This window comes from Phacochoerus africanus, chromosome 1, assembly GCF_016906955.1.
Source record: "Phacochoerus africanus isolate WHEZ1 chromosome 1, ROS_Pafr_v1, whole genome shotgun sequence".
In the NCBI taxonomy this organism is placed as follows: domain Eukaryota; kingdom Metazoa; phylum Chordata; class Mammalia; order Artiodactyla; family Suidae; genus Phacochoerus; species Phacochoerus africanus.
In genome coordinates, this window is record NC_062544.1 from 112744835 (window position 1) to 112768356 (window position 23522).

Here is a 23522-nt window from a genome sequence, read left to right on the forward strand (position 1 = left end):
TACTCAAGAATTCTTTGTATGTGTGGCAGGACTTTGGCTGAATGAAAACTGCCCCAGCCCAGGGGCCAGCTGTGAGCACATATAGCCTGATGCTGTGCAAAGGAGGGAGAAGAGAGGCTCAGATTCACATGTGCCCCTATTCAAGGGGAAGCACGGGCAGGGCCTAGGGAGGAGGATCCAGTGACTGTATGTGACAGTGGGTGAGCAAAGAAACCAGTGACAAAGCCCCACAAGTGACTTCCCCAGAGCACTTTAATGCACACACCAACCCACAGTCCCTGCCTGCTGCCTGGGCAAGAGAGGCCAGCCCCACCTGGAGGCTCCCACAGTTTCCATAGCCCAGTGTGCCTAGGAGGGCTGAGCCCACACATATTCTATCAGTACGTGAGGGGTGTGAGGATGAAGAGACGGTCTTCTTCTTTGCGGATCCAGCGCATCAGTTTATGGATGGCACTGACGGCTGACGCCTTGGTCCCCAGGGGGCTGTAGCACATGTAGAGCTCAAAGGCGCCTGTCACCTGGAGGAGGGGGCACAGGGTGGTCATCCAGGTTAGAAAATCCTCGTGGCTCTTGCCCAGGACCCCGATGAAGCCCAGCCCATCCCGGGGCCGCCTTACCCAGGCCAGGAGGTTCTCGTTGGGGCCGGTGTAGTAGATAGTCTTGAGTGGGCGGGAGGCATTGTGGGCCCGGCTGTGCAGGTACTGGTAGAGGCCCAGCAGCCGCTCCTGCTCCTCCTCACTGGTGTACGGGGCCTCAATCTCAGGGCTGGAGATGGGGGAGTGGGTTCGCAAAGGAATGACTTCCACTGGCCTCTCTGGAGATCCAGAAAACACCTATTCCTAGCCAGGGAGACTCCACCATGTGTCTTACCCTTCGAATGCTCCCCTAGGACAAGGCACCATCTCCCCACCACTGAAGACTCTCCAGGATAAAGCTGGACCCACCCGGACTGAAGCCCTGTCCTCGCCTTTCCCCCAAATTCATGGCATCTTTGTTGACTTTCCCTTAGAGAAGCCAATCTGAGTTTAGGTGTCCTAGAGAGAGTGACAGGTCTGAAGTTGAGGGCCAGTGAGCTGGGAACCCTCTGGACCAAAAAGGGTAAAAGAAGTTGCCTTATCTGGCCCCAGCCCCTCTGTTGGAGGAGGAAGTGGAGGAGTTCTGCATCCTGGGCTGGACCAAAATGCCCCCTAAGGCACAGCTGTTCCAGGGCAAAAGACCCAGGAGACTTCTGTTCTCTCTTCCTTTTCTGAGTGTATTGGGTATTTCAGGGCCTTCTGGGAGTGACTGAAGTAGAGAAGTGTATGCTGATGGGGAGTAAGGTGATGGAGGTCTGGTTCCTGTTGTCTGAATCAGACACAGCTGTGTTGGTCCACTTCCAGAGGGATCGTCACCTTCAGGTAGGGCTGCATCAGTGCTCAGGCCCCATCAGCCCCCGCCCCCCGACCCTATGCCCTGCCTACCTCAGGCAGTGTCCCCAAGGCCCTCCCTCACCTGGTGAAGAGTCCCGAGCTCTTCGACTTATAAAGGAAGTGTCGCAGGTCGGGGATGCCCACTTGGGCAACACTGTAGTATGGCGTGCGCAGTGCCTCCCGCAGTGCCAGGTGGGCTCCGCGCTTCCGCAGGCGCTCCTGAAAGCGGCGGCGGCAGTCAGAAACTGCAAAGAAGTCCTCGCGGTCGGTGGAGACGAGCAGCAGGCAAAGATCCGTGTCAGGCTCCAGGTAAGAGATGTGTGCGTGGAAGAAGCCAGCTGAGTTGAATTTGGGCAGGCACACGGGCGTCCAGGCCTCACCCTCGCGGAAGGACGAGGAAGAACTTATGAGGTTGAAGAGCAGGTGCAGGTCGATGGGGTGTAGAAATTGGTCCTTGCGGCGCACGAGCGCTACCAGCTGGTTGCGCGCTAGCAGAATGGAGAAGACGAGGCTGCGCGCACGCGCCTGCTGCAGGCTGGCGCTCACGATGTCGCGCACCGCCGCTGCCAGGGGCAGACAGCGTGCCGCCCCCATCAGGAAACTGGGGTCTCTTGCCATGAGCTGCAGCAGGTTGTCGGTGATGCGCTCCGAGCCCGAGAGCAGGCGCCGCAGGTCGTAGTTCTGCTTCTGCTGGAAGATGTGGGTCAGCTGTGCGCCGGTAAGAAGGCTCAGGATCTGGTAGTAGATGTAGAGCAGCTCTTGCGCCAGTTCCTGTGCCGACTGCCGCGTGCGGGCCACCGCCACAAGCACCAGCGGGCTCCGGCGCACGAATACTACCTTGTAGCCATCTGATGGGGGACATGTGGTAATGTTAGCACCAGCTTCCAATACTGGCCCGGCCCAGCACCCGCAGAGCCGACTTTCCTGTGTAACTTGCGCCTTCCACACCCTCTCCACCCTCCCTCAGAGCTGTGAACACAGAGGGGGCTTCAGGATGATGAAAGAAAAACAGATGCCCAGGGAGTTCCCATTGCGGTTCCACGGGTTAAGAACCCGACTAGTATCCATGAGGATTCGGGTTCGATCTCTGGCCTCAGCGGGTTAAGGATTCGGTGTTGCGGTGAGTTGTGGCATAGGTGAGTTGCGTCGGAGACTGCAGATGTGGTTCAGATCTGGTGTGGCTGTGGCACAGGCCAGCAGCTATGGCTCTGATCCAACCCCTAGCCTGCGAACATCCATATACTGGGGGCGTGGCCTTAAAAAAACCCCCAAAACAAACAAAACAGATGGCCACAGGCCCCTTATCTCCCACTTTCCCCTTTTCTGCCACCTGCTTCACAGACTGGGACCAGCTACAATGCAGGAAGCACTTCAGAAAACACACTTCCTTGGGCTAAGTGGCAAGAGCTGGGTGGGGCTCAAGACCTGGGTTTTTTTGGTTACCTCTCCAGGCTTCCCACCTGAGTGCAAAGCTGATGTGCGAGCCACCTGTGGCCCTCACAACAGCCCCCTAAGGCAAGTTAATGTTGTTAGCCTGTGTTCAGATGATAACTTGGGGCTCAGCGAGGTGGAGGGACTATCCTTGGTCACAGGGCACATCCCAGCCCTCTAGTCCTTAGGAGTCCAAAACCTGCTATGAATTAACCCTGGCCAGGGATACCTCCCAGCATCCTCCTCCAGGTGGCTCACCTGCATGGATGGAACGGATGGCATTCTTGTCAGCCTCCAGGAAAGACACCAGGGCCACCATGACACCCATGGTGCTGGAAAGTGCCTCCTCTGACCCATAGCGGGAGTACACAGGCTTCCCCGCCTCGCTCAGCACGAAGACATGCTTCTGGTGCAGTCTCCATGCCTCAGCAGCCTCTTCCTCATCCCCTTCACCAGTGCCCTCCCTTGGGGGTTCTGTGGCCGGCCGCCCGGCTGCCCCTGGGGACTCCGGCCAGTCCTCAGAGCTTCCTGGAAGCATCTCCTCCTGAAGATCTCGGGCGACACCTGTCAGCTGGGTGCTCAGCTCACTGAAGTCCTGGCTGATCTGGCGCATGTCTGTAGGCAGTGGTGGGGGACCCCCAGCACCCTCCTTGGGGCTCTCCCCAGAAGCCGCTCCGTCCTCTGATTCAGTCAGGTCCTCATAGGAACGGGCATGGACGAACATGGCACCCTCCTGCCCGGCACCTGCCAGCCAAAAGCACTGGTGTTTAGAGCAGTAGCTGCTGGCAGACCACCTCCCCAGCAAGGTGCCTAATAAAGCACTCAAGCTTGACCATCTGTCCTGAGGAGGCATGCCAGTGTTCCCTCCTTCTACTGTGTACCACACATCATGCCTCTCTGTGACTTACAACCCACCAATCTCTTCCCATCACACTGGAAATAAGGCCCAAACACCTCAAGGCTGTGGTGCTGGGGGCTGCTGTTTGTCCGCCTCTCTTGCTCTCATCTCACAGCCCTTGCTCACCTCAGTCACACTGGCCTTCACCCCTCTGCTCTTCGGACACCCTCCCTTACCTCAGGGCCTCTGCATCTCCTGTTCCCTCTGCCTGGAAGGCACTCCTGCCTCCTTGCGCACCCACTCTCCATTACACTTCAGCTCTCAGCAAAGATGTCAGTTGTTCCCATCGACTGACCCCCAACCCCAGGCACTCAATCATACCCCTCTCTTTGATTTCTCTTGGAGCCCTTATCAGTTATTGCCCTTCTCCCCAACTGCATATTGGGTTCCCCCTCAAAGGCAGGAAGCTGGTGTTCACTACTGTATGCCCAGCACCTTGCCCTGTGCCTGGAATATACCTCCTGTGCTCAACGAATCTCCCTCCCTGGGAGAGACCTCCCTGGCCCTCAGCAGAGACCCACAGCTCCTAACGGCCTCCACTGCAATAGTCTCACTAGCCTGTGGCTCTCCCAAGGCAGGGACTATGTCCATCTTCCTTACTGATCTATCCATCTATCTACTTTTCTTTTCTTTTCTTTTCTTTCTTTCCTTCTTTCTTCCTTTCTTTCTTTCTTTCTTCCTTTCTTTCTTTCTTTCTTTCTTTCTTTCTTTCTTTCTTTCTTTCTTTCTTTCTTTCTTTCTTTCTTTCTTTCTTTCTTTCTTTCTTTCTTTCTTTCTTTCTTTTCTTTCCTTCCTCCTTTCGTTCTTTTTTGTTGTTTGTTTTGACAGAAGAGTTCAACAGATACATTCTGAGTCTCTGAGTTCAGCACTGCACCAGGCATTGGGAATACAACCACTCTTTGCTCAAAGAGCTCACAATCTTGTGGACAAGAGTGATGGGGAATATATACATAAACAAACAAAATTACACAATAACTACTGTTCTGTACAGACCATGGTCAGAGCAGGCCTCACTTGTGAGGAGGTGACATTTGTGAGAGCTGATGGAGGGAGAAGGAGTCAGGGAGGTACCTGCAGACCCAGGGTATAGGAGGAAAACTCCACTGGCAGCCAGACAGCACAGGGCAAGTGGCACCACATCAAATGGAAAGAAAGGTAGGGTGCAGACTGAGCCTGGATCCCTGCGGTATCCCTGGCGCATGACAAATATCCAATGAGTGAGTGAACACATGCAGGCATAAATGGGAACACAAGAGTGGATGGGAAGCCTGACTGCCCTGGAGGCTGCTCTACCTTTCAGGTGGCTGGGGCTGTGCACCCTGCCCATACCTGGCTCCATTCCCTGGGCCAGTCCTGGTGTGGGACTCTCAGCCCTCTCCACACTCTGCCCATCAGAAGGAGCCAACATGCCATCAGGGCATTCGCTGCTTCTCTTCCTCTGCATGTCAGCGGCCATCCCTTGAGCTCTCCTGCAGGGCAAACAAAGGCATCATTGAGGGTAAAGGGGAAGGTGCCACTGGCAGGGTTCATGGGTATAATTAACAGTGATTAAGTACAGGAAAGCATCCCTGACCAGGACCCAGCTAACTCAAACCTCTGGGGAATGGTTCTGCCTACTCCCTTCTAAAAATGAAGTGTGCTATTCTTTTTCTGATAATAAAAGGAAGAATGCATGGTATTTATTCATTGTAAGAAAACCTGGAAAATACAAAAAAGCTTAAAGAAATAAGTCATGGAGTTTCCGTCATGGCAATGGAAATGAATCAGACTAGGAACCATGAGGTTGAGGGCTGGATCCCTGGCCTTACTCAGTGAGTTAAGGATCTGGCGTTGGTTGTAGTGGTGTAGGTTGCAGACACGGCTCAGATCCTGCGTTGCTGTGGTTGTGGCGTAGGCCAGCAACTAGAGCTCTATTTGACCCCTAGCCTGGAAATCTCCATATGCTATGGGTGTGACCCTAAAAAGAAAAAAAAATTTAAGTCACTATTTTCCCGCCATTCAGAATCTCTCACTGTTCACATTTTAGTGTATCTCCTTCTAGTCTTTTGTTTAAAAAATGTATATAAAACGTAATCTTTGGGGGGAGCCCATTGTGGCTCAGCATTAATGAACCCAACTAGGATCCATGAGGATGTGGGTTTGATCCCTGGCCTCACTCAGTGCATTAAGGATCTAGTATTGCCACCAGCTGTGGCTTAGATCGCAGACACGGCTTGGATCCTCTGTTGCTGTGGCTATGGTGTAGGCCAGAGGCTGCAGCTCTGATTTGATCCCTAGCCTGGAAATGTCCATATGCTACAGGTGTGGCCCTAAAAAGCAAAACCAAAAACAAAACATATGTTTTTTCCAAACTGATAAGAGCTAACACTGAATGCCAAAGTAGCATGCTAGGTTTATATGGATTTTTATCTAATCCTGATAATTCCTCTCTGAGGCAGGCACTTCTGTCAGACTAGCTTTATAGATAAAGGAACTGAGGCTGAGAGAGTTTAAATACTTTGCTCAATATCACAACAAGAAAGAAGCGCTGGAACTAGGAATTGAAACCATTCTGTATCCTGGTATCTTCCACCGTACATCCTACCATGAACATTTCTCCATTCAAAACTGAGTTAAGGGAGTTCCCACTGTGGTTCAGCAGGTTAAGAATCTGACATAGTGTTGGTTAGGATGCTGGTTTGATCCCTGGTCTCACTCAAGAAGTTAAGGACCTGGCATTGCTGTGGCTGTGATATACACCTGCAGCTGCAGCTCCAATTGGACCCCTAGCCTGGGAACTTCCATATGCTGCAAGTGGACCCCTAAAAAAAAACCAAAAAACAACAACAACAAAAAATGGAGTTGAGGAATTCCTGCTGTGGCTCAATGAGTTAACAATCTGGCTTGTATCTGTGGCAGTGTGGGTTCAATCCCCGGCCCCGCACAGTGGGTTAAGGATCTGGCATTGCCACAACTGTGGCTTGGATTCTGTACCTTTTGAATCTGGCACCAGGGCTTGCCTTTCCAATTATAAACAGTGACAAGTCAGTTCTCAGTACCCACTTGATAGACACTGAGGACAGACTCAGCCTGATCTCCTAGTCCTTCTGCAGCCTCAGGGCCAGGTGAGGTGGCCATGAGTGGATGTCAGGGATAACAAATCTGGGTGGCTCACCTGGAGTCAGCCTCTGAGGCTCCCTCTAAAGCTGAAGGGTCTTCACTTGGCAGGTAATGTACAATCCAGAGGAGAGGGGCTCCATCTGAAGAACTGATCGCTTTATGGGAGAGATGTAGCAGGATGGGCTAGAAGGGCAGCAAATACTAGTCAGAAACTCATGAGGCAGGCACTGCAGGCAGGCCAGGCCTGGGAGGGACTGGTATAGGTGTGAGCAATGCAGACCCTGTCCCTGCCCTCCTGGAGCAGAGTCCCTTACTAGCTCTGAAACCATGAGAGTGATCTCAAGGAGAGAGTCACCATCACTAGCATGTCTGGCCCCAGTTTACCTGTGTCCAAGAACACTCTCCCTGACCACCCCTCCCCTAGTTCTGATCAGGCAGCTCCTGCATTTATACCCAAAGAACTGGTTTTCTTTTATCTTTTGGCTGCACCTGTAGCAAGTGGAAGTTCCCGGGGTCAGGGATTGAACCCTCGCCACAGCAGTGACAACATCAAATCCTTAACCCGCAGAGCCACCAGGGAACTCCTGGAATCTTTGCTTCAAGTTAATCTTTTTTTTTTTTTTCTTGTCTTTTTGCCATTTCTTGGGCTGCTCCCGTGGCATATGGAGGTTCCCAGGCTAGGGGTCGAATCGGAGCTGTAGCTGCCAGCCTACGCCAGAGCCACAGCAACGCAGGATACGAGCCACATCTGCGACCTACACCACAGCTCACGGCAACGCCAGATCGTTAACCCACTGAGCAAGCGCAGGGACCAAACCCGCAACCTCATGGTTCCTAGTCGGATTCGTTAACCACCGCGCCACGACAGGAACTCCTGCTTCAAGTTAATCTTTTATAGAAGTCAGTGTGCAAAACAGACAGACAGGGAGCCAGGGCCAGAGACTGGGCCGGAGGCCACTCCTATACTGATTCTGGAGCACCACAGAGTAAGTGGGGTTGGGTACCACTGATCAACAGCGTCACCCCCCACAGAGGTAGATGGGAGAACATCTATCTACCTTCTGGGATCTTCTAGGCCACCAATCCTGTCCATCAGGATAATCAGGAGTGATGCTTCCCAGTGAGGGTCAGAGCCCAGAAGACCAAGTGGTGGGCCACCTTGTTTGACAAAGGGCCAGAGTAATTAAGAAGCTGCATGTCCTCAGCAGGAACTTGAAGAGACATCCAGAAAGGTCTCCCCTTAGACTAAGACTAAGACCAAGAAGAACAATCCCAACAGGCCAAAATAGCTACTGCAACACCACAGTGTACCTTATCAGAGAGGTCTTCCTGAAATACCCTGAATTCTTTTTTTTTTTTTCTGTCTTTTGTTGTTGTTGTTGTCATTGTTGTTGTTGCTATTTCTTGGGCCGCTCCTGCGGCACATGGAGGTTCCCAGGCTAGGGGTCGAATCGGAGCTGTAGCCACCGGCCTACGCCAGAGCCACAGCAACGTGGGATCCGAGACACGTCTGCAATCTACATCACAGCTCACGGCAACGCCGGATCGTTAACCCACTGAGCAAGGGCAGGGACCGAACCCGCAACCTCATGGTTCCTAGTCGGATTCGTTAACCACTGCGCCACGACGGGAACTCCTACCCTGAATTCTTATATTCCTTGCCCTGCTTTATTTTTTCTACATTGAAGGTCACCCTGAAACCTGCTGCAAATTTCTGCATGTCAGCTCCACATGCAGGAAGACTTTAACTAACCTTTGCCAGATAGATAACTTTAGAGGGGAAAGGTGAGAGATCCTCAAAGAACACCCAGCTCCAAAAAATAAACAAACAAACAAAAACACGCAGCTCCAGTGTAGACTAGGGAGACTACTGCCTATGGGGAAGATTTGTCCTTGGTAGTAGCCAGATGCTCAGGAACATTGGCTCTGGAGTCAGACACACCTGGATTAACCTGGCTTGATTTTATGTCTCAGCTTTCTCACCTCTGAAATGAGACTAATGAAAAAAGAAAAAAAAAAAAAAGGATTTCCTGTCATGGCTCAGCGGTTGATGAACCCAACTATCATCCATGAGGAAGATGCGGGTTTGGTCCCTGGCCTCGCTCAGTGGGTTAAGGATCCAGAGTTGCCGTGAGCTGTGGTGTAGGCCACAGATGCAGCTCAGATCCTGCATTGCTGTGGCTCTGGCGTAGGCCGGTGGCTACAGCTCATTTGGACCCCTAGCCTGGGAACCTCTATATGCCGCAGGTGCGGCCCTAGAAAGACAAAACAAAAACAAAAACAAAAACAAAAAAAAGAGGCTAATGATAGCAACAATTTATTGGATTGTAGATTACTAAACGAGATAATCCATGTAATTTGGTTACCCTGGCATAGAGTAGGCACTTACTTATTTATTTATATTTTTCTTTTTAGGGCTGCATTTGGGCACATGGAAGTTCCCAGGCTAGGGGTTGGAGCTGCAGTTGCTAACCTATGCCACAGCCACAGCCATGCCTGATCCAACCCGTGTCTGACCTACACCACAGCTTATATCAATGCTAGATCCTTAACCCACTAAGCAAGGCTAGGGACTGAACCCCATCCTCATGGATACTAGTTTGGTTTGTTACCACTGAGCCACAATGGAAACTCCTCAGCTTTATTTATGTAATTATTTTGGTCAGGCCCATAGCATGCAGAAGTTCGGAGGCTAGGGATCAAACCCATGCCACAGCAGTGACAATGCTGGATCCTTAACCTGCTGAGCCACCACAGAACTCCATACCCAGCTGTCTTTAGCATGCCGTGATTATTTTTAGTTAACATTTAGACCTTGTGTATTTGCGCTTATACAGAGGTCTGGTGGTCTCTGCCATGTAAATCAGTCCTTTGAGAGCTTGCTCACCCTGAGCCAGGCCCTGAGTAAACTGGCCTGGGAATATGTACTTCTGATCTCATGAAGCCAAGTGGGCTCTGGCCTGAAATGACCTATCTGTGATGTTGAAACAAAGAGATGTCTTTGGGTCTAGAGCTGGGAGTTCCTCTAAACTAACTGGCTATTCATCCTGTTGCAGGAACAGACCATTGGGTCTTTGCTGTCTCTTCCAAGTTGAACTCCTTAGTCTACCACATGGCCCTGCTCTGTGGCCTTGCGCCTCTGGCTCAAAGACCCAATAAGGTCTATAGCACACTACTCATTGATCCCTGTGGGCTTCAGGTGACTTAGACCAGCATGACTGAGTAGTACCCAGCATGGCACCTGCATGAAGTGAGGGCAAGTTCAGCTGGCTGGGGCTAGTGGATGCCTCCTTTCTAGGAGTTCTCCTGCCACCTGAGATCATGCAGTAACCTCAACATCCCCAAGGCCAATCTAGGGATCCAGCCAAAAGTCCTGATGAAGCAAATAGTTTTCTGGACAATTTGGAACCTAGGCAGGGAAGGTGAATGACTCACAGCAATACATACCCAAACCGAACAGGAGCCATAACCTGTGTGGCTAAAGCGCCTAAGGCCTGAAGCAGTTAAGCAAGAGAGGTCTCTTGGAACCAGTTCCAGATACTCTCTCCAGGGCCCTTCTCAGCCTCTCTAGAAGCCCCCAGGGCTTACTATTTTCCCTAGAAGTGCTTGGCTATGCCTTTGAGCAATGTCACCAAACAAGTTAGCTCAATCAGCCCTTCTAAAGTGCCTCTCTCCTCTAGGCTCCTGGCCTGGAGGGAGGGAGGGCCTTTCAAGAGCCCTCCCCACTGGCTCCCTATCACTCTTGCTTCCTCTTCCTGCTTAGATAGTGCTCCATCCCACCTTCACCCTTTGAGGAGTGGTCTATCTGGGATGTTAGTGCCAGGCTGCATGAATATGTGGCAGACAGGGTCCAGGTAAGGCTGTGCTGTAGCTGCTTCAGCAGGATGCCAACTCCGTGCTTGAGAGTATGGCTTGGAACTAGTCACTGCTGGTGGCCACTCCCCTTTCTGACAAAGGCTGCTCACCCTCCCCCAGCAAACTTGAGCCCAGAATGGGTGGCTCACCCAGGTACAAGAGGTAGCTTGTTCTATGAGCCAAGGCACCCTTGAGAGCAAAGTCTCAAGCCCCAAGATCTTTCAGGAGCTTCCCTGCTCACCCCACAGTCAACTTCTGTCCATATTTGAGAGCACTCTGCCCACAGAAAGTGTGTGCGTTGAGGAGTGGGGAGAGGGTGTTACTACCTGGCTACTGCCCTTACAGGACTTTGCCCTCCCAGCCAAAGGATAAATTCCAGGCCTCGCCTTTTGTATTTCCCAGCTGGGGGCCAACCGGCTAAGGGACCTCAACCGGCAAAGGAACCCCAGAGCGACACAGTCCTCCTACCGCAAATGGCAGCCGGGGGGGGGGGGGCAGTCTTCAAGCTCCTCCCTCCAAAGATGACAGCTCTTTAGTCTCTCGGTTCCCCAGGCCACGTGGGTTGGCAGTCGGACTCACCTGTTTCTCTGGGAGGTGGGGGCAGGACGCACAGAGAAGGCTGGTCACTGCTCTTTGCCGGACCCCCAGGAGGGCATGGGTGTCCGGCTGGGCCCAGACTGGGGGCTCAGGTTCGTGGGACCACGGCCCCCTGCGGATGCAGACATGGCTACAGCGCGGACCGCCGCGCCCCCATCCCCACTGCCCCTCGCCGGCTCAAGAAGACAGCCCTCTCTGGCCTCTCGTGGCCGAGGCCCGGCTCTAGTCGCTGGGCCTGGCCCTGCCCGCCCCCCGGGATGCATTGTGGGAAATGTAGTCCGCAGTGCATGGCCGCTGCAGGATGGGGCGGGGCGCCAGGTCCCGGCAGAGCCTGGGTTGGGGGTTGGGCGGGGGTGCCTCATCACACTGCTTTCTCCAGGGTCCCGTACGATCCCAGGCACCTACCCAAACCCCAGGTGGACTGCAGGCTCAGACTTCTCAGCCCTTCCGCCCGAGCCAGTGAGAGGTTTATTTCAAGGGAAAGACAGGGACGTTGGCGTTGTTTCCTCCACTTACTGTGGAAGGTCAGTGCAAGTTTGGGGGATGAATAAATGTCGCTAGTGGGCCCGGCCCCCACCAGCTGTAAAGGGTGTAGGCACACCAATTCCAATTGCTGCTTTTAAAAAAAATTGTTTTAGCCATGTCTTAACATATAAGTATGAGTCTCTAGAATGGTAGTTCTCAACTCTACACATAGGATGGCCTGGGGAACTTTAAAAAAAAAAAAAAAAAAAAAAGCCTGGATACCACCCCTAGGGATTTTGATTTAATTGGTTTGGGTTGGGGCTCAGGCATCAATGCCTTTTTAAAAACTTCCAAGGTCATTTGCCAGGGCAAGGAACCAGTCCTACAAACATATGTAATTTCCTAGGTGCAAAGTGATAAAAACAGGAAAACAGAGCTTCCCCCAACAATTTTATTTTTGGAGAACAATTTAAAGAAATAAAATTAGGTGTTAACCATTAATGACACTGCTCATGTTTCTCTGGAGGAATTATATCACTTCATAACCTCATGGTTAATTCACCCAACAGTTTAGGAATGAAGGAAAAAGTCTGAAATCATGCCTTTGATTCTCCCTGCTGCTCCAAGCACCCCAATGCGGTGTCCCGTCTCCATCTCAATCATACACTGGAATTGGGGGGTGAGCTCTGCCCCTGGGCTTTTCTCATAGTCTCAGACAGCTGCCACTTAGAGCCATCAACACAGCACTGGCCCATGACTGACATGGTGACAAAGCTGTGGCCTTTTACCAGGTATGGCTTTGCACAGAGCTATTGGACCCTTGCACATAATTTCAGGGGAGCTTTCTCTTCCCTTTTAGGTAAGAACATGTTAGAAAATGCCCAATTCCTTAACTATCCATTCTCCTCGAAAGGAGAGAGTCTCTCCAAGTTTCCACAGATCACTCAGTATTTTCTTCATGAGCCCAAGAGGACAGGCTCTCTCCCTTAGAGCAACTATCCTTTATATATATATGTGTGTATGTGTGTGTGTGTGTGTGTGTGTGTGTTTTAGGCCTGCACCAGAGGCATATGGAGGTTCCCAGGCTAGGGGTCGAATCAGAGCTATAGCCACCGGCCTACACCGCAGTGCCAAATCCAAGCCGCGTCTGCAACCTACACCACAGCTCACGGCAATGCCAGATCCTTAACCCACTGAGCCAGGCCAGGGATCGAATCCAAGTCTTCATGAATACTAGTCAGGTTCATTAACTGCTGAGCCACAATGGGAACTCCCATTTATATAGCTTTTGCTCTCATGAATCTTGCCATATTATAAGAGTTTAAGCCAAGAAGATCTCCTATGTTCTTGTTGGTACAGAAATATCTTTAAAAAAAAATCCTGGCTATGCTCCATTAATCAGAATCTGTACCCCATGGAAATGATCCCCATAGAAGACAAATTTAAAGTTTTCTAACATACCTGATCAGTCTTGACAGTCTCCATGTGACCTCAGGGCTTCTTTGAGTCTCACTCTTGCTTTCAAGCACATCAGCTCTACCAGATAGCCCCACTGTCATGTGAAAGAATTGCATCTCCTTAGCCAAGCAAGTAGCCCTATACCCCATATGCTTCTGGCTAACACTTGATCCTAGGACACTCTCAGAACAAACTGTTGTGGCTACTTGTAACAGTGTCATAAGGTTGTTATTTACAACTCTGTTTAAGAGTTCCTGCTGTGATGCAGTGGGTTAAGGATCCAGCATTGCCACAGCTGTGGTGTAGGTTACAGCTGTGGCTTGAATTTGATCCCTGGCCCAGGAACTTCCATATGTCGTGTATGTGGCCAAAAAATAAAGCAAAAACAAAAATCCCTCTGTTTCAATCCACCTATTGACTGTCAAAAAACTTTCTAAAGGTCACTTTCTGTTGACAGAATTTCCAAGAAATAAATCTTGGTCTTTTGGAAATAGTAATACATGTCAATTCCATGATGGCTGCTGCTCTATATGATCCTGCTTCATGCCTTGGGCTTTGCCACAAACAGCAGGCTACCCAGAACCTCCAGGTCAGGAGCTTCTCAAAACTTCAGCTTTCTGTTTTGTCTAGGCTATGACTTTCATAGACCCCACATGTCATCTCCACCATAACAGTAGTGAGGACTAGCTGGGACTGGACCAAAAGTAACAAGACCTCCGTCCTGGGGGCAGACCAATTCTCTCATCCTGCCTGCTGTTTCCCTTAGCAGTGTATTCAATAAATCTCTTTTAATCCACCAAAAAAAGAAAAGAAAAAGACTTCTGTCCTTCCCCAGATCTTTTTTCTTTCATAGTTTGAGGGGACATTTTAGAACCTAAGGTGGTGGAGTTCCTGTTGTGGCTTGGTGGTTAACAAACCTGATTAGTATCCATGAAGATTCGAGTTTGATCCCTGGCCTGGTTCAGTGGGTTAAGGATCTGGTGTTGCCATGAGCTGTGATGTAGGTCGCAGACGCAGCTTGGATCCAGCATTGCTGAGGCTGTGGCTGTGGCTGGCAGCTACAACTCAGATTCAGCCCCTAGCCTGGGAACTTCCATATGCTATACATGCAGCCCTAAGGAAAAGAAAAAGAAAAAGAGGAGTTCCCGTCATGGCTCAGTGGTTAACGAATCCAACTAGGAACCATGAGGACACAGATTTGATCTCTGGCCTTGCTCAGTGGATTAAGGATCCAGTGTTGCTGTGAGCTGTGGTGTAGGTCACAGACGTGGCTTGGATTCTGAGTTGCTGTAGGCGGGTGGCTACAGCTCTGATTAGACACCTAACCTAGGAACCTCCACATGCCACGGGTGTGGCCCTGGATAAAAAGGCAAAAAAGAGAAAAAAAAAAAAGAAAAGAAAAAGAAAAAACAGAACCTGAGGTCCTGTGAAGAGGTTGTACCTAAAGCAAAACGTCCTGATTATGTCCTGAGACTGGGATCTGTTCCCAGCCCCATTGCTATCTTGCTTGTGTGACTCAGGGCAAATCCTTTAATGACTCTTTCAGTATCTTCAGCAGTTACCCCTCATACAAATAGAAGGTTATATAATATGAAGTAGTCTGATCTAATAATAAGAATATTCAGGAGTTCCCGTCGTGGCGCAGTGGTTAACGAATCCGACTAGAAACCATGAGGTTGTGGGTTTGGTCCCTGCCCTTGCTCAGTGGGTTAACGATCCGGCGTTGCCGTGAGCTGTGGTGTAGGTTGCAGACGCGGCTCGGATCCCGCATTGCTGTGGCTCTGGCATAGGCTAGTGGCTACAGCTCCGATTCGACCCCTAGCCTGGGAACCTCCATATGCCGCGGGAGCGGCCCAAGAAATAGCGAAAAGACAAAAAAAAAAAAAAAAAGAATATTCAGTCCTTCCCTGGAAATTTTGAAGAGGACTTCCTTCCTGCCTTCATTACTTTACAGCTCTGGGTAAGGCAGCTGTTTTCCTGCTCTGCTGGAAATTTTCATCTGTGGCCTTTGAATCATCTGCCTCTCTCCTGTTTTTTTTTACTTTGCTTTGTTTTGTCTTTTTAGGGCCATACCTGTGGCATATGGAAGTTCCCAGGCTAGGGGTTGGATCAGAGCTGCAGCTGCAGGCCTATACCACAGCCACTGCAATGCAGGATCTGAGCCGAGTTTGAGACCTACACCTCAGCTCATGGCAACGCCGGATCCTTAACCCACTGAGCCAGGCCAGGGATTGAACCTGCGTCCTCTTGGATACTAGTTGGGTTTGTTTGTTACCACTGAGCACAATGGGAACCCTTTTTCCTGGTTTTTGTCTCTCATCTTGTCCCTACTTGCAATGCTCAAGAGTTGTGGCCCCAAATGAGACCAAGGCAATAATGAACCACAGGCAGCACAATGTTTGCCTCTTTGCTGAGTAAGGATTTAGGGGCTCAAAAGTGAGCTAATCCACCTGTGCAGCTGGACATTGTACTTCCCACTCCAGGTGAGCGTGCTGTTCTGTGTCAACTATTCTAAATAGCTCATATTTACTGGTCTTAGGCAATATAAACAAACTTATACTATGGGCACAAGTTAAAAAAAAAAAATCCAGATGCTTCTTCCGAAAACCCTTAATAATCACCCTAAGGAAAAGGAAAAGGGGAAAGTAGTCAAGAGCATGAGTCTTGGAGTAGGACTGACCTGGGTTGGAAGCCCCCACAACCTCTACTTTCCAGCTGTGGCAAGTTAATCTTTCTGGGCTTTGGTTTCCTTAACTATAAAAGGGACTATTGCATGGTTATAGTGAAGATTAAATGAGACAATGAAGTGTTAGTGCAATACCAGGCACAGAGTTGTGATAAAGGGTAGCAATTATTATTTCCCAAGGAGTTGGGCATAAGGCAAAAATAATGTTTCTTTTTTTTAAATGTGAGTTGAAATTTTTTGTCTTTTTATTTATTTTATTTTATTTTATTGTCTTTTTGCTTTTTCTAGGGCCGCTCCTGTGGCATATGGAGGTTCCCAGGCTAGGGGTTGAATTAGAGCTGTAGCCGCTGGCCTATGCCAGAACCACAGCAATGCAGGATCCGAGCCGTGTCTGTGACCTACACCACAGCTCACGGCAACACCGGATCTGTAACCCACTGAGCAAGGCCAGGGATTGAACCCACGACCTCATGGTTCCTAGTTGGATTTGTTTCCACTGTACCACACGGGAACTCCAAAAATAATAAGTTTCTTAACTTTACTTACCTCTTTTTTTTTTGTCTTTTGTCTTTTTTGTTGTTGTTGTTGCTATTTCTTGGGCCGCTCCCACGGCATATGGAGGTTCCCAGGCTAGGGGTCGAATCGGAGCTGAAGCTGCTGGCCTACACCAGGGCCACAGCAATGCTGGATCCGAGTTGCGTCTGCAAACTACACCACAGCTCACGGCAACGCCGGATCGTTAACCCACTGAGCAAGGGCAGGGACCGAACCCGCAACCTCATGGTTTCTAGTTGGATTCGTTAACCACTGTGCCACGACGGGAACTCCTACTTACCTCTTTAGAGGATAAAGTACTATCTGATAAATGAAAAATCCACCAATAATGACCCAGTTTGGGAAGCAAAGTCAAAGTGCCAAAGTTCTGTGTAGATGCTCCTCCTCTTCCGTGAAATCTCAAAGATGGTGTGTCCCAGGGCTCAGGGCTGGAACTCTGCCCTTCTGTCCATGCTCACTCCTTCATACCCTAGGTCATCTCATCCAGGCCTTTGGCTTTTTTAAATTTTTTTATTTATTGGTCACACCTGTGGCATGTAGAAGTTCCAGGATCGAACCTGAGCCACAGCTGTAACCAGAGCTATAGCAGTGACAAGGCTGGACCCTTAACCTGCTGAGCCACGTAGGAACTCCAGGCCTATGGTTCTAAATACCAGCACCAGTGATATGTTGATGCCTCCCAGAATTGCATCTCTAACCCTGACCTTTACTTGAACTCTAATGTAACCAACTGCCAACTCCACATCTCATCTCATAGGCATCAGAAATAACCTACGCAAAACTGAGCTCCTGCTGCTTCTAACAAAATTGCTTGTCCCATATTCTTCCCTCTTTCCCCTCATCCCAGTCCATGTCTCCTGTTGCCACTGTGACCACAAGGGTAAAAGTCCTTCTGTGCTTGTATTACTACAGCAGTCTCCTAACCAGCTACCCTGCTTTTTCCTTGTCCACCTTCAGCCAATTCTCCACAAAGCAGCAAGAGGGATCCTGTTTACAGGGAAGCTGTGATATTAATTCTGTTCAGAGCCCTCCAAACAGCTTTCCATCTCCCTCCTTACAGAAACAACTCATTTTAGCAGAGACTGTATATCTTATTTCATTTGTTTGGCTTTAGTAACTGCTCCCACTCCCATCTCCACTACAGCAGCCGAGTTTATCAGCTTTGTTCAAGTTCCTATATCTCCAGCACCTGATACAGTGCCTGGCACACAACAGATGCTTCGTACAGTTCTTGACTGAAAGAATGACTTCCAAACAAGATGCCTGAAAAAATGGAAAGGTAACTTAATCCAACAATCTCTTTTCTCTACAGTTAAGTCTTTATTTTAGAATGATTTACAGCTTTTCTTGCGGCAGACTTATTTGACCCTATGATGTTGAATTTAGGCTGAGGGTCCAGTAACAGAGATACCAGGTGGCTGGAACCAGCAAACATTTTCAACAAAGTAGACAATCCTCCTAGAAGCATGGAGCAGCTGGCCATTTGAAAAACATTAGCTGTGAGCTGCAAGAGGGATCCTGTGATTTTGCACAAGTCACCACTGGCCATACTGCCCAAGAGCTATCCAGGCCCTGTGGAAACTGAGTGGATTTTCCTTCATAGATACAGCTACTGAAACTTTAACATGGATGATACCCACCTGGTATTCTTGAGCTGGGGATGCCTAACTTGGAAACCCATCAGAAGAAGGGGACGAGCCTCCCTGACTACTGCTTTTCTATCCTATCACTCGCACCTATGCTTGGATCTTGGGCAATAGGGCTACACTCCAGGATTAAGAGGATGAGGAGCAAGGCTCCTGTGTGGGCCAAAAGCCCCCGCCCCGGAAGGCTTAGGATGGAGTAGGCTCCCTTCTGTTTCCTTAACACTAACGGAAAATAAGGCGTTTTCAAGGTTGGCAGACCAGGGCCGTATCCGCGTTCTGGCGGGGAGCAAAGCTGGACAAGGCCAACCCACCACAAAATACGCGCGCTGCTCAACTCCAGAGAGCGTAGGGAGACAGCCCGCCGCGGGCTACACTACAAACCATAACCCCCAGCAGCCCCAGTGGACTGGAGGCAGGAAAGCGCGACCTCCCATTGGACACCGGCAAGAGCGTGCCCTTACGCCCCACCCCGCGCAGGCAAGGACACCTCCCCTGCCCCGCCCCCTGCCCCCCGCGCGGGGCACGGCGGGAGTGGAGTCGGCGGGACCAGCAGCTGTACTCCATCTCCCGGCGGGCAGAGCGCTGAAGGCGGCGGCGCCTTTGTGGAGGCAGCGGCCCGGCTCCGAGGAAGTTCCAGTCTCCGCGACGCTGGGTCGGTGGCGGCGGCTGAGGATTAGGAGGAGCGGGCCGCGGAGGCCGCGCTGCCTCGGTAAGGGTTTGGGGCAGTAGAGAGGGCGTGCCAGAGCCTACGGGGAGGGAGCCGGCCTGCCAGGCCGCTCTGGACGTCGCGGGCCCGCGCGGCCTGGAAGCTGCGGCTTCGGTGTCGCGGGGCGGCCGCGGCCTCGCCAGGAAGAAGAGAGCCAAGTGGCGGTGTGGTGAGGGAGGCGCCGCCCACGGGAGGAACGCCCCGGAACGGTCGCGGGCCCGGGGCGGAGCGGCGCGGCGGTAGAATTACCGGTCCTGTCTCGGGGCGGCCAGCTGCGGGGTCTGGGGCAGGCGCGTGGGTCCCGTTCGGTGCTCTCAGTCTATGGAGCTGCAGGCGGCCCTATCTTCCTCTTTTTCCCTGCTTTTGGAGGAATCCGACCCAGTTTTGAGGCATCGCTCTAGAAGGAGCCTTTCTTGCCCCTAGCACGTAACCTCACCCTACCTGGATAGACACGAATGGGTTCAGCTAGGCCACAGAGCGCGAGAGTTCGCTGCCCAGCGCGCGGGGCTGTAGAACCTGGAGGCTGGGGAGTGGTCTGATGGGTCCTGTGCCCGTTGGTCGAATGTGGGAGGAGAGGGGTGTTTTCTCGTATTTACTCTTTAAATTGCTTCTGGCATTGTAAATCCGTTTTTCTCTAAACTTTAGAATTGACGTTGTGCTACTGAACTCAACTCTGGGTGTGCATTTTTTAGAAAAGGGCTCGTTTTGTAGGGTACATAAACTGTAAGGGTAATTGTGTTTTTGCATATTCCAGGTTTGCATGTGAAGGTCAGAGTTTCGGGATCTAGGTGGAGTTCAGTAGACTGATGCACCTGGTCACCTGATTCATTTTCTGAACTCTGGATTGTGCCCTAGGTTTGTTAGTTTTCAGTTTCCTGTTGAGTAGTGCCACCAGTGCGAATGGTTTAATAATGTAAACATTAGCAAGCTTGTGAGGACTATAGGGAGCAGTATCAAGAACTGATAAGGGTAGGACTGGCAATGTCTAAAGTTAACTAATGGTGTGTTACGGTTTTGGTGAAACACAAAAATTGGATCTGAACATTGCCTGACTAACTAGCATCTAACTAGGCACCTAACTTATAGGATAGGTACTAGGTCTCTGTTTCTGCACATCTTTAGCACCCTTCTTTATAGAACTCTGTTATCAGAATTGGATTTACTTTAGGAGCCTAGTTTTAGGTTTTTTTTTTTTTTTTTGCTTTTTAGGGCTGCACCTGCTGCATATGGAAGTTCCCAGGCTAGGGGTCCAATCAGCTACAGCTGCCGGCTTACACCATAGCCACAACTTGGGATCCAAACTACATCTGTGATCTTCACCACAGCTCACCGAAAGGCTGAATCCCTGACCCACTGAGCAAGGCCAGGGATGGAACCTGCATCCTCATGGATACTAGCAGGATTTGTTTCCGCTGTGCCACAATGGGAACTCCCAGGAGCCTAGTTTTTTGTACTTTCATAGGAGAATTGTCAATGGAGAGGTTACTAAGTGAACTCTCCAGTCTTATTAAGGGTACATGAGCAAGGTTATACTTTTCTGCCAGTGTTTAAATGGATAAACTGATATGTTAATAATCTGATTCAGAGTTGTATTAAGATTAAAGCTCTTGGAAAGTTTTGAAATTTTAAAGATCATAAATCCTGGACTCTTTTAGCTGTATACCAAGTACTTAGAATTAATTTTTTTTTTCTTGTCTTTTTGCCATTTCTTGCGCCGCTCCCTCAGCATATGGATGTTCCCAGGCTAGAGTTCGAATTGGAGCTTTAGCCGCTTGCCTGCATCAGAGCCACAGCAACGCGGGATCCGAGCCGCGTCTGCGACCTACACCACAGCTCACGCAACGCCGGATCCTTAACCCACTGAGCAAGGCCAGGAATGGAACCTGATACCTCATGGTTCCTAGTCGGATTCATTAACCACTGAGCCATGACCGGAACTCCCAGAATTAATTTTTTTTTGTCTCTTCATCTTTTTAGGGCTGCACCCTCGGCGAATGGAGGTTCCTAGGCTAGGGATCCAATCGGAGCTGTAGCCGCCAGCCTATACCAGAGCCACAGCAACTCTGGGATCTGAGCCTCCTCTGCAACCCACACCACAGCTCACGGCAATGCTGGATCTCTAACCCACTAAGCGAGGCTAGGGATGGAACCTGAGTCCTCATGGATCCTGGTTGGGTTGTTAACTGCTGAGCTACGATGGTAACTCCTAGAATTAATTTTTCTGCTAGGTTTCTAGAGTAGTAGTTCATCTCATTCACTTAGTTACGGGGGTTCTGTTGGGTACCTTTTAACCCTGTCACGTTGTGGGACTCAGTAAAACAGAGTGGATAATTGCAGGAGCTTTGGATAGGGTTTGAACCCCTGGTTCCTCCACTAAATGAATGACATTGGACAAATTACCTAACTTCAAGTTCCTCATATGTAAATTGAGGTTTAGAAATGTCGCTACCTCAGAGTTCATTTGTGGCTCAGCAAGAACCTGATAGCATCCATGAGGATGCAGGTTCCATCCCTGGCCTTGCTCAGTGTGTTAACAATCTGGTGTTGCCACAAGCTGCATAGTATATCACAGATGCAGCTCGGATCTGGGCTGCTCTGGGTTGCTGTGGCTGTGGTATATGTAGGCTGGCAGCTGCAGATCTGATCCAACCCCTAGCCTAGCAACTTCCATATGCTCCAGGTGCAGTGATTAAAAAAAAGAAAGAAATGTAGCCACCTTATAGGTTGTTGTGAGGTTTATGTAATCCCTTTAGAACAGTGCCTGGTGTGCAGAAAGTTAAATGTTAGCCACCACTGTTACCTTTTTAAAAAAATAGTTTTGTTGAGATGTAATTCACAAACCATTTAAGGTGTTTAATTTGGTGGTTTTTCATGTATTACATTACTATTTTTTTTACAAAGTTGTGATAAATATGTTTTGTTACATACAACAAAACTTGCCACTTAAACCATTTTGTTGTGTAAAATGGCAGTGCATTAATTACATTCACAATGTAATGAAACCATCACCACTATCTATTTCTAAAACTTTTTCATCACCCTATATAGGAACTCTAGCCATTAAGGAAGTAATTCCCATTGCCCCCTCCATCTAGCCTCTGGTAACCTCTATATTCTGTCTCTAAATTTGCCTGTTCTAGGTACCCTAGATTGTAAGTGAAATCATATAATATTTGTATGATTGTAAGTGGAATCATTCAATATTTGTTCTTTATTTCAGTTAAAGTAATGTTATTAAGGTCCGTTCATATCATAGCATGTATCCAAACATCATTCCTTTTTTTAATATAATTAAAAAAAAAATTCAGATGTAATTGATGTCTTCATTCCCTTTTAAGGCTGAGTTGGTGTGTATAGACCACATTTTGTTTATCTGTTCACTTATTTGACCATTGGCTAGACATCTTTTGGCTCTTGTGAATAATGCTGCTGTGAATATGGGTGTACAAATATCTCTTCATGTCCCTGCTTTCAGTATCTTTGGACATATACCTAGAAGTGGGTCATATGATAATTCTCTTTGAGGAACCACCATACTGTTTTCCATAGAAGTTGTGTCATTTTACATTTCCACCAGTAATACACAAAGGTTCTGACTTCTTCACATCTCAACATGTGTTATTTTCTGTTTTTTCGCAGTAGCCACCAGAGTGGGTGTAAAGTAATCTCCCTTTTTATCCATTTTAACCTTTTTTAAAAATTTTTTTGGCTGCAGCTGCAGCAGCCTGATGTGGGATCTCAGTTCCCAGACCAGGGATGGAACCCGGCTGTAGTGGTGAAAGCACTGAGTCCTAACTACTGAACTACCAGGGAACACCCTATTTTAACCATTTTTAAGTGAACGCATCAGTGGTATTAAGTACTTTCACATTGTTGTGCAACCATCATTACTGTCCAGCTTCAAAAGTTTTTCATCTTTCCATAGTGAACCTCTGCACCCATTAAACACTAACTCCCATTCTTCCCTCCCCCAGTCCCTGGCAACCACCATTTTATTTTCCATCTCTTATGAATTTGTCTGTCCTAAATAGAAAATAACTAGAATCAGAAATTATACATTTGATCTTTCATGAATGGCTTATTTTACTTAGCAGAATGTCTCTAAGGTTCATCCATGTTACAGCATCTATCCTAATTTCATTCCTTTTTGAGACTGAACAATATTCCATAGTATGTATGTGTATATTATGCTTATTTCTTCATCTGTTGATAGATACTGGGTTGCTTCCACATTTTGGCTATTGTGAATAATATAGCAGTGAACATGCTTTCATTTCCTTGGGGTTTATAACTAGAATTGTTGGAGCATATGGTAATTCTTTTTTTAATTTTGAGGGGAACTGTCATATGTTTTACACAGTGGCTGTACCATTTTGCATGCCCATCAGCAATGCACAGGGTTCACATTTCTTCACATCTTCACCAGCCTCTGTTAGGTTTTTTTGTTTGTTTTTATTTTGTTTAATAAGCATCTGGATATGAAGTGGTTTCTCCTGGTTTTGATTTGTATTTCCTTAATTGTTAATGCTCTTGTGCATCTTTTTATGTGCTTATTGACCATTTGTATGTTTTTGTTGGAGAAATGTCTGTTCAAATTCTTTGCCCATTTTTGAATCAGGTTGTCTTATTTATTTATTTATTTTGGCTGTACCCATGGCATGCAGAAGTTCTTGGGCCAGGGATCAAACCTGCTCCACAGTAGCAATCTGAGCCACAG

General features: G+C 49.1%; 2 protein-coding genes across 5 annotated transcripts in view; one reads left to right on the forward strand and one right to left on the reverse strand.

Moving 5' to 3' along the window:
* Positions 1-234: 234 nt before the first annotated feature.
* Positions 235-11551, reverse strand: MON1A (MON1 homolog A, secretory trafficking associated). Of its 2 annotated transcripts, XM_047774672.1 has the most exons (7): positions 11272-11551; positions 6893-7020; positions 5068-5207; positions 3099-3584; positions 1492-2257; positions 618-765; positions 235-518 (listed from the first exon to the last, which is right to left on the reverse strand). In XM_047774672.1, exons 3-7 carry the CDS (start codon positions 5192-5194, stop codon positions 378-380), a joined length of 1668 nt encoding a protein of 555 aa, XP_047630628.1. In that variant the 5' UTR covers positions 5195-5207; positions 6893-7020; positions 11272-11551; the 3' UTR covers positions 235-377. The 2 variants fall into 2 exon arrangements, with proteins under 2 accessions (XP_047630628.1, XP_047630622.1); XM_047774666.1 differs by lacking the exon at positions 6893-7020 and having other exon boundaries at positions 11272-11533.
* Positions 11552-18673: 7122 nt separating this feature from the next.
* The window catches only part of RBM6 (RNA binding motif protein 6), a 120260-nt gene continuing 115411 nt past the window's right edge, over positions 18674-23522 (forward strand). The window contains exon 1 of one of the 3 annotated variants that reach the window (XM_047774680.1): positions 18674-18808. The gene's annotated coding sequence lies outside the window, so the exon portion shown is untranslated. The remainder of the gene's footprint in view (positions 18809-23522) is intronic. The other 2 variants (XM_047774677.1, XM_047774699.1) reach the window with 2 other exon arrangements.

What these genes read in the sequence shown, in the direction of transcription:
- MON1A (XM_047774672.1), bottom strand. Translation starts at nt 5,194, where the DNA reads ATGGCCGCTGACATGCAGAGGAAGAGAAGCAGCGAATGCCCTGATGGC. An exon ending in GGCCCAGGGAATGGAGCCAG is followed by an intron (nt 3,585 to 5,067) that starts GTATGGGCAGGG and finishes TTTGGCTGGCAG; the next exon opens with GTGCCGGGCAGGAGGGTGCC. An exon ending in ACGAGAACCTCCTGGCCTGG is followed by an intron (nt 519 to 617) that starts GTAAGGCGGCCC and finishes CCCCTCCTCCAG; the next exon opens with GTGACAGGCGCCTTTGAGCT.